Source organism: Ruditapes philippinarum, unplaced genomic scaffold (genome assembly GCF_026571515.1).
Source record: "Ruditapes philippinarum isolate M1 unplaced genomic scaffold, ASM2657151v2 ctg1151_1_1_1_1, whole genome shotgun sequence".
In the NCBI taxonomy this organism is placed as follows: domain Eukaryota; kingdom Metazoa; phylum Mollusca; class Bivalvia; order Venerida; family Veneridae; genus Ruditapes; species Ruditapes philippinarum.
Genome location: NW_026860326.1, coordinates 28,233 through 45,465, shown reverse-complemented (window position 1 = coordinate 45,465; position 17,233 = coordinate 28,233). Strand labels below are relative to the sequence as shown.

At 31.5% G+C, this 17,233-nt stretch overlaps 2 protein-coding genes across 2 annotated transcripts in view; one reads left to right on the top strand and one right to left on the bottom strand.

Annotated features, from left to right (window-relative positions):
- LOC132759654 (aminomethyltransferase, mitochondrial-like) overlaps window positions 1-17,233 on the top strand; it is a 37,819-nt gene that overhangs the window by 16,717 nt on the left and 3,869 nt on the right. Inside the window, exon 8 of the mRNA XM_060751463.1 lies at window positions 5,677-5,793. Within this exon, the coding sequence (XP_060607446.1) occupies window positions 5,677-5,793 (117 nt within the window). The remainder of the gene's footprint in view (window positions 1-5,676; window positions 5,794-17,233) is intronic.
- On the bottom strand, window positions 12,440-16,013 carry LOC132759653 (uncharacterized). The gene is made up of 2 exons (XM_060751462.1): window positions 15,632-16,013; window positions 12,440-14,060 (listed from the first exon to the last, which is right to left on the bottom strand). Exons 1-2 carry the CDS (start codon window positions 15,745-15,747, stop codon window positions 12,452-12,454), a joined length of 1,725 nt encoding a protein of 574 aa, XP_060607445.1. The 5' UTR covers window positions 15,748-16,013; the 3' UTR covers window positions 12,440-12,451.

Below are 17,233 nucleotides of genomic sequence, written 5' to 3'. Positions count from 1 at the left end.
TTTAGTCTAGAAAAAGTTTCCATTCAAGTGTACATTAATGTCACCTATTTGCAATGGTAGTGTTAATGATACATAAATACTGAAATATTTTTTGAAAACACCCAAATGACAGTTCCAAATTAAAGGGATGGCAAGTTAAGCATAATAAGAATACTGTTTAATACATATCATATTTAAAGCTTTTGTTTAATGTTGTTAAATTAGCTTTGATAATTCAATTCAATTATACAGTTCTGGAGATAAAAATGATCTGGAGATACAAAGCAAAGTTTGTTAACTCATACATTGTATATTTTGCTTTGATTTTCACTGACATTATAACAGTTTTATGATATCTCAAAAGTATCTCGTATATGACATAAACAGGCTTGACTGTCTTGTATTTTGAAGGTTTACTTATATACTCAAGTTTTAATGTTCTAAAGATTTTTACCTTGAGTTTTTTTCAAAAATCATGTTGCCGCTGCCGTTCCCCAAACTTCAACTTTGATCATAGCTTTTTAAGTTCTTAGTTTAATGTCTTTACACCATCAGGTTTACCCTCCTTCCCTCTGTCCGTCAGTGTGTCTGTACGTCCCTCTGTCTGCACTCATAGGACAGTAATTATGTGGCTGGAGGGACAATAGGTAACTGTTCTTTCTCTTTGATGTCATTCATTCCATAATGCTTTTATGTGGCTATTTCCTTTTGTGTGGCTAAAAAGAACAATAGAGAGAACAAATAGAGTAGCCTTATTATTACTCTCCTGTTAGAATGTCCGTCTGAGTGTGTCCCTCCGTCCACAAAACTGGATTCTGTGATAACCCATAAAGTACTGAATGTATTTTTTATGAAACTTGATATATGGATAGATGGCAGTTTGAGATTATGCATGTTTTTTTCTTTTCTTTTGTTGAAAACTTTGATTGCTATGGCAAGAAATAGACGTAAAATAATTACGGCAACTATAACAATATTATGTTTTATCAAAAAGTACTGAAAACATTTTTATGAAACTTAAAATATGGATAGATGGCAATATGGAGGTTATACGTATACAACATTTTTACTTGACAATAGGGAGTATATATAGAGCAGGCCTACTGGCAGAGCGTTGGCGACCTAATCATTTTTAAATTTCTGATTCCAGTTTTTACGCTTTTTCATATAAAGTTATTTATTATGCCCTCCTTCAAAGAAGTGATATTGCTTTGCATTTATCTGTCGTCGGTCTGTCGGTCCATAGACCAAATGGTTTCCAAGTGATAACTAGAGAACTCTTAGGTCTAGGAACTTAAAAGTTGGTATGATGATTGTTCATGACCAGTAGATGACCCCTATTGATTTTGGTGTCAAAGGTCAAGGTCATATTGACCTTGTAGGTAAAAACTGTTTCCAGTCAATATTAACTAAAGAATGCTTAAGCCTAGGCACTTTAAACTTGGTATGATGATTGCTCATGACCAGTAGATTTCCCCTATTTATTTAAATGTCAAGGGGCCAAAGGTCAAGGTCACATTGACCTTGTAGGTTAAGACAGTTTCTGATCAATAACTGAAGAATGTTTAGGCCTAGGAAATTCAAACTTGTTATGATAATTGCGCATGACCAATAGATGACCTTTATTGATTTTGACGTAAAGGGGTCACAGGTCAAGGTCACATTTACCTTAGAGGTAAAAACGGTTTCCCATCAATAACTATACAACACATCACCTGTTGGTCCTCAAATTTCGTAGGTGCATTATACTTAACAGTAGATAACCCCTATTGATTTTTAGGTCAAGGGGTCAAAGGTCAAGGTCATATTGACTTTGTAGGTAAAAACAGTTTCCAACCAATAACTTGACAAGCTATGGGCTGTTGGCCCTTAAACTTTGTAGATGCATAGATGACACCTATAAATTTTGGGGTCATGGGTCAAAGGTCAAGGTCGCAATAACCTTTATGTCACAACAGTTTTCTATCAATAACTGGACAACCCATGGACCCCTGACCTTCAAGCTTTACAAATGCATTGCTTTTGGTCAGAAGATGACCTCAATGGTTTTTTGGGGTTAAGAGGTCAGATGTCAAGATCACATTGACCTTATAGGTAATAACGCTTTTTGATCAATATCCCAACAACTCATGGGCCCTTTACCTTCAAACTTCACAGGTGCATTTGTGTTGGCTTTCATTAATGATGCCTACATGATTCATAAAATTCATGCTTATATTATTTGGTAAGATTTGTGATAACTTTGTCGTTAAATTGCTTCACACAACCTAGTGACTAGTCATGACCAGTAGATAACCTTTATTGATTTTTTTGGTCACTAGGTCAAAAGTCAGTTATAATAACCTGATCACATGACTAATTAGCTGCCGATAGGGGGCATACATATAACACAATATTCTAGCTTGACTATTTCCAGAATTATGTCCCCCTTGAATTTAGATATTTTTCAAGAAATAAGTATTTTTTACTCAAACTTCTTCATTTCTTATAGGATTTACTTTAAACTCCCACTTCATAATTATATGACAAGGTCTGTATTTCCAGAATTATTTCCTCCTTAAACCATGACTTTTTCTTATTCATTCTTTAACTTTCTTATTTCCTCATGGCTTCACTTCAGATTCATCATATGTGATTAGATTTATAAGTCATAGGTTTTAAAATGGCCTTGGGTGGATCTTAAGGTAACATGTAACCAACAATGAAAAGCTTTTGACTCTATCTCAATCCATTGAGAAGTTGCAGCACTTTAATTCAGTTCTGATGGAAAAATTCAACGCAACATAGTGATTTTTGGCAATTTTGAAATGTCCTCTCATTGCCTTGGAAACAGGAAATTTAAGATTGAGCATGCCATTGCAAAGGCTATGGTCCAGAAAGCATTTGTGCCAAGTTTGATCAGTATTAAAGCTTTAGCTCACCTGTCACAAAGCGACAGGGTGAGCTTTTGTGATCGCTTTTCATCTGGCGTAGGCCAATAGCCTGTCTGATTGTAAACTTTTCCTTTAAACGGCTAAGCCAGTTTCATCTTTACTTCACAGGAATGTTCCTTTGGTGGTCACCTTTATAATTTGTAAAAGAATTTAATTCCATACAGAACTCTGGTTGCAATGGCAACCAAAAGAAAAAACTTAAAATATCTTCTTTTAAAAAACCCAAAGAGCTAGAGCTTGAAACATCTTCTAGTGAGTGTCTATCATGTTTGTTCAAATAAAAGTCCTGGGGTCAAAATTGGCCCGCCTTGCCTTCTTTATTTCTTAAGGGACCAACTTCGTTCTTCAAATATATGGTCCTTATCATTAACCACATCTTATGTGACAAGATTCATAGCTCAAGCACCAGTATTAAAAGAATTATCTCCCCATGAACTTAGATTTTTTTTTAACTTGAAAAATGTTATTTTTTAACTTTAACTTCTTTAGTTTTAAAGGTATCTACCTCAAACGTCAAATACATATTCCTTATCATCACCAACTTTTTATGTGACAAGGTTCATAACTCTTGAAGCAATATTTTCAGACTTGTCTCCCTTTGAACTTAGAATTTTCTTTAAGAAATATTGTAACCTCTTTACTTTTTAAGGTATAAACTTAAAACTTCAAATACATATTTCTTATCATTACATACATGCTGCATGACAAGGTTCATAACTCAAGCCTGACTAATATGAGAATAGTTGTAAAACGCAAGCTCCTGTATTCCCAGAATTTATGATCTCCATTTAATTTTTTAACTTACAATTCATTTGTAAATTGATTTCTTTAATATTATCTTTGTTATTAAAAATGATAATATTATTATCTACTCTAGACTTAAGATAAATAATTGTTCTTTTTCAGTACCCACATCATGCATTACAAGGTCATAACTCTAGCATATTTTTTCAAGAGTTATTTTGTCTTTGAACTCTTTATTATACTACTCATTATTATACTTTAAAAACTTAAATTCTTTTTGCTCTTATGATTTTTGTTTTTGTAGGGATTGACTTCAGATTTCACAGATTTCAAATTGCTGTCTTTTCAATTAAAGCATAGAAATGTCTGTTTAACATTTATTGACAAGATCATATGCATGTTATGTTGTGCAAAAACATGAAACATTTGAGTGCCTTCTTGATATTGATACAGAAATATATTTATATCATAATGGATTTTTCTTTCATAGTTTTTGTCTAAATCCTTACTGCGTCCAGTAATTAAGTAGTCGAGCTTTGCTCTCTCTTGACGTGACAGCTCTTGTTTGAAATATTGTAAATGACAAAAATCTGAGCCTTGGGCATTTGTGTTTAACAAACACGTTCTTGTTTCTTCCTTTGTTTATATGTCTAAAGGAAACGAGTGACTCAAATATTGTCTGATTTAATTTCTTTTACTTAAAATCAATTTATGTGATGACAGAAAATCATTAAATAACACAAATAATTGTCTCTGCTCATTTAAAATCACTCTTTTCTAAGGTTGGGAACGAATAAGGAATTTGATGCTCGAATATTTGTTTTCCATATTCAAATATATTCGAATATTTGTTTTTACAACATTTGTTCTGATATTTTCCTTTAATGTATATGTATCCGAAATTGATTGTATCGAATACTATACTTTTTATGCTCCCCGAAAAATTTCGGGGGAGCATATAGTCGCCGCCTTGTCCGTCCGTCCGTTGTCTTGTCCGGAGCATAACTTAAAAACCCTTGGAGATAATTTGTTTAAACTTCATACAGTGGTAGAGGGCATTGAGGGGGAGTGCAGTGTCAAAGAACCATAACTCTAATTTGCCTAGTTTTTAAATTATCTCCCCTTATAGAAAAATCTTGTCCGGGACATAACTCTAAAACTATAAGAGATATCAACATGAAACTTTGTAGGTGAATAGATCTCAATGGGTAGATATGCTATGCACAAGAATCATAACTCTATTTTGCCTAATTTTGGAGTTATTGCCCTTTGTTACTTTTAACACTTTGAACTTTGTCCGGAACATAACTCTAAAACTATTAGAGATATCAAGATGAAATATTGTAGGTAGATAGATCTCATTGAGTAGAAGTGCAGTGCAAAAGAACCATAACTCTGTTAAGCCTCATTTTTGAATTATCTCCCCTTTTAGAAAAATCTTAGCTGTAAAACTATAAGAGATATCAACATGAAACTTTGTAGGTAGATATATCTCAATGGGTAGAATCGTGCAGTGCACAAGAATCATAACTCTGCCTTGCCTAATTCTCGAGTTATTGCCCTTTGTTTATCTTTACTTTTTATATGCCCGAAAGATCGCATTGATTAGAAGTGCAGTGCAAAGAACAATAACTCTGCCTTGCCTAATTTTGGAATTATTGCACTTTGAACTTTTTCCAGGGACATAACTCTGAAACTACAAGATGTGTACTTCGTTTCCTGTGTCCAAAACCTATTCGGGGAGCATCACCCGGCTCAAACTGGGCTCTTGTTTGCATATATTATCAATTTGAGAATTGCTTAGATTTGTTTTTCACATGATGGGTGACACTTTCCTTTGCATAAGGCGATGTTTCTTCGAAAACACATTGACTTGAGAGGTCAATGTCACAAATAGCTGATTAGTTAGCAGTCACTGATCACAATGATCAGACACCACAATAATGATATAGACAGTGGTGATAGAAAAATTAATATTTTTGTTATTTTATATTTAGATACCAGACATATTTTATTGTAGGAAAGAGAAGAAAAGAGGAAGGAGGTTTCCCTGGTGCTGATATAATTCTTAAACAGATAAAAGACAAACCAAAACAACGAAGAGTTGGCTTTACCTCATCAGGGCCTCCTGCTAGAGGTAATTATGATTGTCCTAAATCTTAGCTCAGGCCTTTTCCTAGCTATTTTGGGAAAAAGTAAAATTTTGCTTAATTGGGAAAATATATATTTGGTACCTTTTGAAACCTTCTCGTGCTCTTTTGGCATAGTGTTTTGAATTGTGCAAAATCTTTTATTCCAAACGATGCAAATACCATTCAATGAATAAAAAATACATTAAAATTTGACAATGAAATGTGTGGAAATATCTGTCTGATACCATACTGGAATGAACTCGAGCAAATTTGTCAGTTTTGAAGGCGGGAATTTCAGTTCTATTGATATTTTTTTTTTTAAATATTGGGAGAAATTAGCATATTTGCCATTTGATATGGGTGTGGTCATCTGACTTGGAAGAGGTATGAAGCTTCTGGTATATAGTGAAAGAAAACGGTTTTCATAATTATCTGTATAGTTTTGGTATAAGTTTAGAACTTGCTTCTAATTTGTTATGTATTGTTTTAGATTATCTGTCTTCCAACTTACATATATAACCAGTATTAATTTTTAGCTCGACTATTCGATAAGTAGAGCTATTGTAGTCGTCCGAGCGTCGGCGTAGCCACTTATGTTAAAGTTTTTGAAATAATTTAAATATTTTCAAAGTCCATTGACATATGGATTTGAAACTTTGCACACGTGTTCACCATCATGACCTCAATCTGTAGAAAGGAGGAGGTAACTGTATCAAGCATTTTGACAGAATTGTGCCCCCTTTTCGCCATAGAATTTACATAAAAGTTTTTGTATAAACTGATATTTTCATGTTGCACATTTTTCTTACAGTAGTGTATGAATTTATAACTATTCATAATGGCAAACTGACATCATCCTAAGAACGCAATTCATTCATAAAAGACGTCATTTAAAGCACGCAAGCTGTCTTACAGTTGGGGTGTAAGACAGGTTTTTCTAGCACTGGTGTAATCTGTAGATAATCCTGTCTGGTATGCAATAAATTTTGAGTATATAATGGCCCAGCAATTGTAGAAGATAAAGCTTTGTGGTTAAAAGGTATCTTAGCTAAAAAGTTGTAGGTTCAAACCCTGCAAACAAGACTATAATAATCTACTGTTCAGGCTTAATTCTGGATCTGCCCTGCCCTCCACTTGTATGCTGTCTGATGGTTATCTGCGCTGTTCTCTATTCAGTTAGTACACATTTTTAAACTTTCCCTAAAAATGATGAATGGTTTTAACCAGATTTAACGATGGACAAGTCTATTTAAGATATTTAGCATGGTAAGGGTAATTAAAGTAACAAGTTTGCTATATATTTCCAACACTAATAAAGCTTTATTACTTAATTAATACTGATATCATTTCCTTTTCCTCATTTAATTGTCAGCTTCTCTCATTTCTTTTATTACAATTTAATGTTAAATTCAGTACAAAATTAACAATCTACGGTATGTATACATTGATTAAAATGCAAATACAGTTAAGCAATAATTGCTATTTAAAAGTACATAAACTTTTCAATAATAACTTTTCTCTTCCCCTTGGTATGTGCATGCCATTGTAAGAAGGCACAAGCAAGAACTTGTACCTGTCAACAAACTGCCCATGTCCTGACTGAAGCCAAGGGGAGTATCCCTACAAAGTACACAGAGACCTCAAAGATTTAGGGTGCTAGGATGTGTAAGCCCCTAAGCACTAAGTGACGGCCTGAAAGGCAGGCACTTTGCTTGGCACCAATAGCCCTGAAAAGGGCTAGCCCTGAAAAGGGCTATCTCATTTTCATATTGTCCAAGTTACTGTTAATTTAGATTTTCATTGACCACTGTAACAGTGCTTTTGACTCAAAATTAATATCTTTGGCTAAATTACTCTGTGGAAATTGCATTGAGGTGAAATATCACCACTTTACCCTTTAAGGGCATGATTAGTGACATGTGAGGGGTCCGAACTCGACAGCGAAGAATATCAATTCAAACTATGAAAAAATTGTCAATCAAAATTGTTGCAAAAGAGTGTTGGTGTGGCAGACGACTGTTTCCATGTTAAATTACTTTCAAATAACATTTTCTTAATTATCCTTCATTATTTAAAGCCTTAATTAACAGTTACTATAATTACTCAATTTTCAAGGAGCTCATTAACTTAAAAAAGAAAGTCTTTGAGAACTTGAATGTTTACTAACAAAGGACATTTATGGTGGCAAAAAACACAATCTTACCATTTATTTAAATTAAATCACACTCTTCAAAGCAGAATATTCATTATTTATCAGTATCTAACTGTTTTATGGCCATTCAGACACTTAATTGCTGGTAATTATTGATTTGGGTGTTTCCGAAAGAAATAAAAAAGAAAGATTAATGTTATTTGTATAGCGTAAATGGTGAAACAATTACAGTAAGTCTTTCTATCCAGGAAATGTTTATGGTTTATATACCTTAACTTTTAAGAAATAATTGTATTTTTTTTAAAGGTGTAGAACTGGTAACATAACCCATAACATGCTAAATATCTGAAATGAACTTTTCGAGTTTTCAATCTGGACACGTCCATTAATATTTATTTAGGGACAACTTCAAAATATTTACTAACTGAATGCAAACAAGTGCAGACCATGATCTGTTGGTTTAAATTGGTTTAAACATATTTATTTAAGCTCGATTGCGAAACAAGTTCTTGCAACTTATATTAATCACTTTCGAGTCCGCTTCCTGGAACCAACCAGTACTGGTGTCATATGAAGAAACATGGTTGTGAGCCGAGTAAGGCTCGAACCCATGATCTCTGGGTTGAGAGGCAGAAACCTTAACCACTAGGCCACCGCTCCCATGATCTGTGCCATAGGATATTGGTTTGCACTGGATATAGACCAACAATTAAACTGTACTTGCTTTCTGTATCATTTCATATAATAATTTAAATTAGGCCAAAGATATAATATCTTAATTAAGGCATCCTTATCAGTGCAATGAAAATGTTCAGGCCAGAGGTAGAAAATTTATACAGGGTCTACCAGAGAATCATAAACGACACCATTAAAGTTTTCTTTTTGGCCTTTGGCAATAATTTCAGTGGCCTTAAATTTCTTTTTCCCAATAGTGTAATCAATAAAATACATTGTATCTTATATCCACATCATTAATTAGTTTTTACATAATTCATTAGTATTATAGGTAAATGAAACTAACTCCCCTCTACATAATACATGTAGTATTTAGATCTGGTAATTCTACAAGAGATATAGTCTTAGATAATTATCCCTTATATCACAGTGCTGAGTATCTTAAATTTACTTGTCCGCCTTTATATTTGGATATTTTACGCCATTAATAATTTTTAGGGGAAATCCTTTTTTTTTATTTTGTTTGATTTTACGTCACACCAACACAGTATAGGTCAATAATATTGCTTCAAGTGAAATATGTACTGACTGAATAGCAACTGGTGCATGAATCTTAATATCATATTGTCTGCACTGGTTTAATGAGTATAGTCAGTAGCTGCCTGGACAGGCTAAGGTTTAAATATGAAGCTTGTACCTTTAATGCAGCACGCCTCCAGATTCCTGCTTATTTTCATGAAAATTTGGAAAATGTATTTAAAAGTAAAATATTGTGGAGTGAATAAAGAAAATAACTTACACAATGCTACCCATACTTACACCCCGTGTATATTACCAAAAAAGGTCAAAACATGCAAAAATAGGCCATACTGCATTAGTAACGCAGTAAAAAATATGGTGAAAAATAAATGGAAAATCGGTCATTATAGGCATGTAGTTTGAAAATTATAAAAAAAAATCTCGAAACATTTTACTTTTTTTAAAATCTCAACACATTTTTCTCAAATTTGATATTTTGACATATTTTGGCTCATCTGGAGGCATGCAGCTTTAAAGCTGCTCTGATGTCCAGATGATTTAAACAAATATTCAAATAATCTGACTTAAAAAATTAGTTTTACTATTTCACAGACATTCATGATCCATATCATCAAATTTCTTCTTCATTGATTGTTTTTGCATAAAGTATAATTATTCTGTGCAGAGTATGGCATATTCTAAAACAGCTGACTTTCCTATTGTGTGCAAGTTAGTTTTTTTTTAGATTTAAAATTGTTCTCAGGCCTTTTACAGCTACTTTGAGAAAAGGCCATAGAATTTAAAAGTAAAATATTGTAAAGTAAAAAAAGAAAATAATTTACACAAATTGCATATAGAAAATTACCAAAAATAGGCCAGAATATGCAAAAAAAGTCCTTACTGCGTAAGTCATGCTATAGAAATGTGGTGAATTGATTCTGCAAAATCAGTTATTTATTGCATATAACATGTAAATGATTTCTTGAATTGTGAATATTTTTACTTTTCTTAAAACATTAGTACAATTTTTGTTTCAAGTTTGATTTTCTTGACATATTTTGGCTCATCTGGAGGCATGCAGCTTTAAACATTATGTTAACCTTACTTTAGCTTGTTGAAACAATCAGATAATATCTTAGAGTGCAGACATAAATTTGACTGAACAGTTTTTTCACAACATAATTTTCTGTTCAAACAAAGCAACTGAAAGTTATATGTTTAAAATTAAATCATTTCCTCATTTACATACTAAAACTGACTAAACTGACACATGGCTAATCAGGCTATTAAACAATGGTAAATCACATTTTATATTACGCTAAATCAAATATTAACAATACTTAAGGTGCAATAAAATACCATTTAACAATAACTCTTGTACCTTTGAAGAGCACATAAAATTTTATTTGAAATCTTCATTAAATCAGTTTCTCTATTGTAATTGAATCAAATTAATGCGCTGTTAGGCCAACCGTAATAAATGTTGGTGTTTCACAAAACAGTCAAAAGATTTAATAGTGAACATGTACATACTGTAAAATTCCTATTAAACGCCCCCGGGGGCTGAACATATTCCAGTAGGGCTATTATTACAACACAGTTTTTCCTAAATCCAAAAATCACTGTAAATACATTTAATGTAATAACATTAAAAAGTGTTAAGGTTTTAAAGTTCATATTATACATATTTGTGTTTACTATAAAATAAAATGGATTTTGAATGATTTGAATAAAATTATGGCTTTAATTATGAGTTCAGCACTGATTAGTAGATTTATTTTTCTTATCAAAAGGCCTGGGGGGCCTTTATTAGGGGAGGGGCGTTTATTAGGAATTTTACGGTACTTAAGGGCAACAATTTCTTAAGGATAGCCTGGGCATATTTATGAATTAAACCACTATATCATACATTGTAAAAATTATTTGACCAAGTAATCTGGCGTGTTGTAAATAAGGGGAGACAAAAAAATAAATCAGTTTTTCATTTGCAAATTCAATTTTCATCAAATCCATGACTTTTTACTACAAATTTTTATATCAAATTCTAGATAAGAGAATAAATTGGTCATGTATGATAATATAAACAAATAAACTACAGCAGTATCTTTACAGACTTCCATTGTAGCAGGTATAATGAATGCATTTCTGATTCTTTACTTTTGTCCTCCAACAAACATAATTAATACTTCAGTTATTTTGCTGGTAATTACTTTATTTAACCTTGCTTGATAGTGGATATCAGGTTAATTATTGTTTGGTGTTTTAGACACATCAAATCTGTTAACATTATCTGGTGATTTTCCAACTTAACTTCACTCATGGTGGAAAACCTCAGGTAGCCCACTTGGCACGAGAGGGCTGTGAAACATAAGTAGATTTATAACCACACATTTTTCCTCATGTCAAGTCACAAGTACAGGGTGGTTTGCAGAAAATGGACTGAAATGTATCTGTCTTTCAATTATAATTTATCAGTATTAATTTTTCGAATCAGTTGGTACATTAGCTTCACAACTTTATGTTATCAAATTGCTATTCGGGTTTGAATACATAAGTTATGATTGTCATTTCTTACTAAATGATAACTTGCCATCCAAAATTGAGTTTAAGAGATTTGTTTTTTTTTTCTGTTTCCACTATATTAAAAAAAAAACAAAGTATGTAGTATTGAAATTCTAACATATCAACTAGCTGATGGTGGTTTTGGTAATTATTTCAACTCGGATCACGGCAGTAAGTCACATTGATGGAAAGTTAGGTGATTTTCCAAAGCAGGTCAAGGTAGCAATAAAAAAAAAGAATGTTTCTTTGAAAAAAAATAAAAGAAGTTAATTTCACGTTATATCTTTTATCATATTAGATATATAGTCATAACATATTTCATATTTTCTTTAAAAAATATGATTTTTTTTAAAGGCCCAATTAAGCCTCATTTAACATTTAAATTTTCAAAAAAAAAATTTTTTTTTTTATTTTATTTTTTACAGTTTCCAAAAAGTATATATCAATGGTTAGATACATGAATCTTTAGCTTTTTTTTGCAATCAGTATCGTCATATTGACTCAATAGTACTTTGTATGGAAGTCAAAATACATGTACTAATTTAATAACTTAATGTTTATATTTTTCTACTTCTGCACCTTTTGGGCAACTTTCTCCAGTTAAAACATTATTAACACAAGTTTACCTTTCTAAAAAAATGAAATATTATTGATTTCTGAGGCATATTGAGGATTAAAAATTACATTTTTTATTGAAATTTTTTTTGAAAAAAAGCAACTGATATCAAATATATTTTGCAACATGAAAGTTTTAATTATAAAGTATTAGTTATATTATAATGACTTGCTAATTCATCAAGCAAAAGAGTAACTGCATCATCTTCCAATAAAACATCATCATTCGGAACACTGTACTGAAACCACTTTGAAACACGCAAAAGATTGTCATGCAGATATTTAGTTTTCTCTTCAGAAATTCCTTTCACGATGTCAATCACTGATTTATTATAGCGGCTAATCAATTTTTCATCTATGGTGTATGTAAAACTTTCATAATCGAGATAGTGTTGAAAAGGGTATTCTGTTTTATATTTGTCTGTGAATAAAACAGGGATACATCCGCTAAGTATTGAGTCGTAGATAGATTTTCGTGTTGGTGAATCGCCTGGTGGCTGTAAACAGAATACTGATTTCTCCATCCACGGAATTGTTGTGGTGCGATGTTTTACGGAGCATTCACTAGTTCTAAGCATGATCTGTTCTGTTTTTATCTGTGAATTATTTGTAGCATTTTTGTAAAATTCGTCAGGCCCTTTATCAGTCTGCACTAAAAATTGGTCAAGAATTTGAGCCCTGAAAAAATTACTCCGCCGTGTACCAGCTGCTAAAAATAGAACTACATTTCTCTCAGATAATTGTGGAACCTTAAGTTTAAACTTACTTTCATTAAGTTTTCTAAGTCCCCTTTGAAAGTCCATAAACGTTTTGTCTTTATCGTGATTAAGAAAATGTACATAAGACGGATACGGTGCTACGATTATTGATCTTCCGTAAATTTGTTTGCTTCTGTACCAGTTTGGATTTGACTCTTTCTCTATTGCAAAATATGTAATATCTTTTGTTTTAGGATGGCGTAACAATGGACAGTACTCAGAAGCTTGTTCTCTTTGTATTTTTGAAATAGTTGAAAAGTGAGGTTTACGTAAACTGCTATTGAAATAGTTGGATTCATTAGCTTCTAAATATTCAAATAGCTCATTTATAAAAGCGTGGGATTCATGATCAAAGATGAGGCACTTCAGTCCAGTGTAAGCTGGTATATAAAACATGTCCGCTTTATTTGGATCCTTAGTACGATAAGGACTGTGCATTAATTTGTAATGAATCACAGTTTCCAACGCAAACTGATGAGTGTTTCTAACACTTCTCTGTCCGCCTTTTTCTCCAGTAGATTCATCAATTGGAGTTTTGTCATTATCACTTAATTGATACAACTCTTCTCCCATGCCACAGAAATCTAAATTGTAACAAAATGAGAACTTTTTATTGTCAGTAAAATGCCTTTGAATGTCGTAATTGAATTTTGCCGGTAAATCATATATATAAAACTTGAACGGAGTTTTTATATTAGACGCGTCAGTGAGCACAGTGCAGTTTTTGTCAATAGTCTTTCTATGAAAATCCTTTGTGTTCCAAGTCGCTCCTCTGAAAGTAGATGCGTTAGACTGTATCTTGTTAGACAATGTCTTGTGGGTTGGCTTTGTCGGATATTTTATTGTGCCGTGTGATTTTGGTTTGGTTGGTATATTGAAGATTTTATTTCTTGATGCAGCTATAATTGGTTGCTGTGTGGTAGTTGGATATATTCTAGACTTGATTCTTGTCATTGGTTGTGTTAAATATGACTCCGGTAATGAGAGTGGACTGAAATATAAATTATTTATATGTAATATAAGTATGTAGAAATTTGAGCTTTTATGTGAAGAAAAACAGTTTTTAGATCATTTACTCAGGTGCCTTAAAGCTACTGACCCACACACAGTTATTTATGAAACAATTAAGCGCCCCTTTACAGAGGCAGAGGGGTTGCCTGTAGGGGTTGAGAAATCAGAATTGCAGCCACCATTTAACTCTATGGTTATAAGATGCAACTGGAGCCTATTATCTCTTAGTTTCAGCATGTGAAGTGATTTTGACCCCTGGTGTTGATTTAAGTTTGTAGCACCTGGGGTTAGCCAAATTCATCTTTTCTGTTTCCATGCCAAATTATCAAAATGTGTTGTGTGCTGTAAAACCAAAACATATATGAATAGATAAAGTTTTATAAAAGTGCAAATCCCTTACCACGTTGAATATCTTAAAAGGATCGTGTCCATCTTTCAATCTGGACAAAATTATTCATCATGTTTCAGAAAATGTTCAAAATGTACTGACTCAATAGTGAACAGTGAAGAACATGATCAAATGGCATGGTTAAAGTGCCTTTTGATCTTTGTCTGAAATGGTCGCATTCTTAGAATTTGTTGCTGCTTGTTGGCTAAGCTTTTATTGCTAAGACAAATGCATGCCTTTATCATAATGCTCCATGTAAATTTGTGTATGAATCAGGAGTGTAAATATTTCTTTCAATGACATTTCATTTCAAAAGCTTTTCAAACAACTATGTGTGGGTGAGTAGCTTTAAGATTCATTGCAAATAGAGGAACCTTACAATTATATAACCCTTCCACTAGCTGCCTCAGCTGTAATTGTATTATAATATGGTGTTAAAAATGCTCAGGGTATAAAATAGAATGCACTTTTGAAAATCTGTACTTAATTTTTAAGATAGATGCTTATTTTTCACATTACATTGTATTTATATAAATAATATAAAACCTACCTGTATAATTATATTTGTACTTTATATTTTAAAACTACAATAACTGATAGAAAAATGTTTAGCCTCGAATCAATATAATGAAAGAAATTACAAAAAAATAGCATATAAGCTGCTATTTTTAAGGGTTAACACTCAAGTATGTCAGTATATAATTATTTTGACAATTTATTTCCCAAGCACTTAAATCATTTAGTTAAAAAAAATGTTGAAACAAGTCTATGCAACTGTGAAAAAAAATCTGAAAATTGAGGAAAAGAAATTTAAGTGATAATAAGTGAATGTCTTATGTTAGGTGACATGCTTTGTGGCTGTGAAAATTGATAGTGGTATAATGAGGGTAATAAATTAGAAAGATTATAAATTTAGAAAATAAAACATGAAACGAAATAAGAATACATGTATAAATATTTAAATTTTAGCAAACAAAGAAAATTTTGTTTGATATAATTAAAAAAATTGTATTGAAATAAATTATATCAATTCATATTCTATAATCAAAATACATGTATATGTATAAATCATGCAAAAATAAAAAGTGAAAGTATAAAAATGCTAAATCTGTACATTATAATATTTGAAATTTGAAAATGAAATAAAAGACAAACTTTAATACCTTATTCTGTAGAAATTTCCCAGAAGAGTTTCTATAACTGCAAAGACTGCAAGAATTATTATAAGATATCCAAATAAAACTCTTTTTCCTTTTCGAAATAAATTCCTCATTTTCATGAAGTGTGAGAAGTTTAAAGTTTTACTCCTTATCACTGAGTTATGACCGAAGATAAGTGAGATATTATCTCAAGACTTTTTAAGTCCTTGTCTGCAATCTAGGTAAAGTCCACGATAAGGTCTTTACTTAACTGTTATTGTTTGCTTATCTTTGTAATAAAAGGTTTAAAAAATTAAATAGTGTATTCACCATGTTACCTTTAAATTATTAGTAAAAATATTGTAACAATAAAATCATAATACAGTGTGGCACACTTTAAACTGTATAACTACTGTACACTGCAGTCAATTACAAAAGATGATTTAAATATATAATTGCAATCTATTTTAATATATTAACCATTTACAAATATAGCTTTAACATGTTAACATTGCATAAATAGATTTAAAAAAATACATCGAAAAAGTGTGAAATTATATCAATATTTAATGGAAGAAAAATTATAAAGGTGATTTAAAATATGATTTTTATATGCATTCATATAGATAAGGGGAAATTAGTCATTTTAAGTTTATGCAATGAAAACTTTAGTTTATAACAGTAATCCTCTTTTTGTCATTACAGAAGATAATTCAATATCCAAAATATTATTAAAAAGAATTAAATTGGTTAAAATGAAGTATATAATCCAAATTTTACAATATCCTTTTTTTGTGAGGAAAAACATTTATTTCCATCAATTTTTATTGTGATTAAAGTAAAAACAAAAATACTGATTTTAATTATAAGTCCCCTGCTACTACTACTTTTTTCTTATAAAGTAAGAAATCTTTTTTGTTTAGTTTAAGAAGTTTTTTCAGTGAAGGAAAGAAAATCCACAGATTACATCCTATTGTAATACAATCCCATACATCAGTTCACCGTTATATCTTGTATATGTCAGCTAAAAAGGGATTTCCATCATACTAATAGCATTAATATTGGAAGATGTAAATAATTTATGTGATGTAAGCAAGTGTTTTTTATCTGCTAATGGAAAGAGAATAATAAGTATCCATTGATCTCTCATTATCTCTTTGCACACTAAATATCTTAAATAGACTAATGTTCAGACTGCGATCTGGACAATTTATGTAACAGCTGGTGTATAGTCAATAACTTAATGTTTAGGAAATATTGGGCAAATTTTACATTAAATTTTATTAGTGGCAAAAATCTTTTACAGGTTTGATAACTAAGGAAGTACATAAAGACTATATTTGAACAGCTGTTAGTTTCTCAACAACATGTACAATCATGTTATAAGCAATATTGTCAAAGTAAGGGATGGTTAATATTGTTTGTATAATTTTATAATGTTATGATTGTATGTAATGGTTTATAATGTTATAAAAATAAACCCTTAGCTTGCTGGTAGGAACAGATTTTACCTGTGTGACCAGTGCAGACCAAGATCAACTAGCACATCAATGTCATCTATCATGGTCTGCACTGCTCAGTCATTACATATTTTTGAAATTTTCCCTAAAAATGATAAATGGTTTT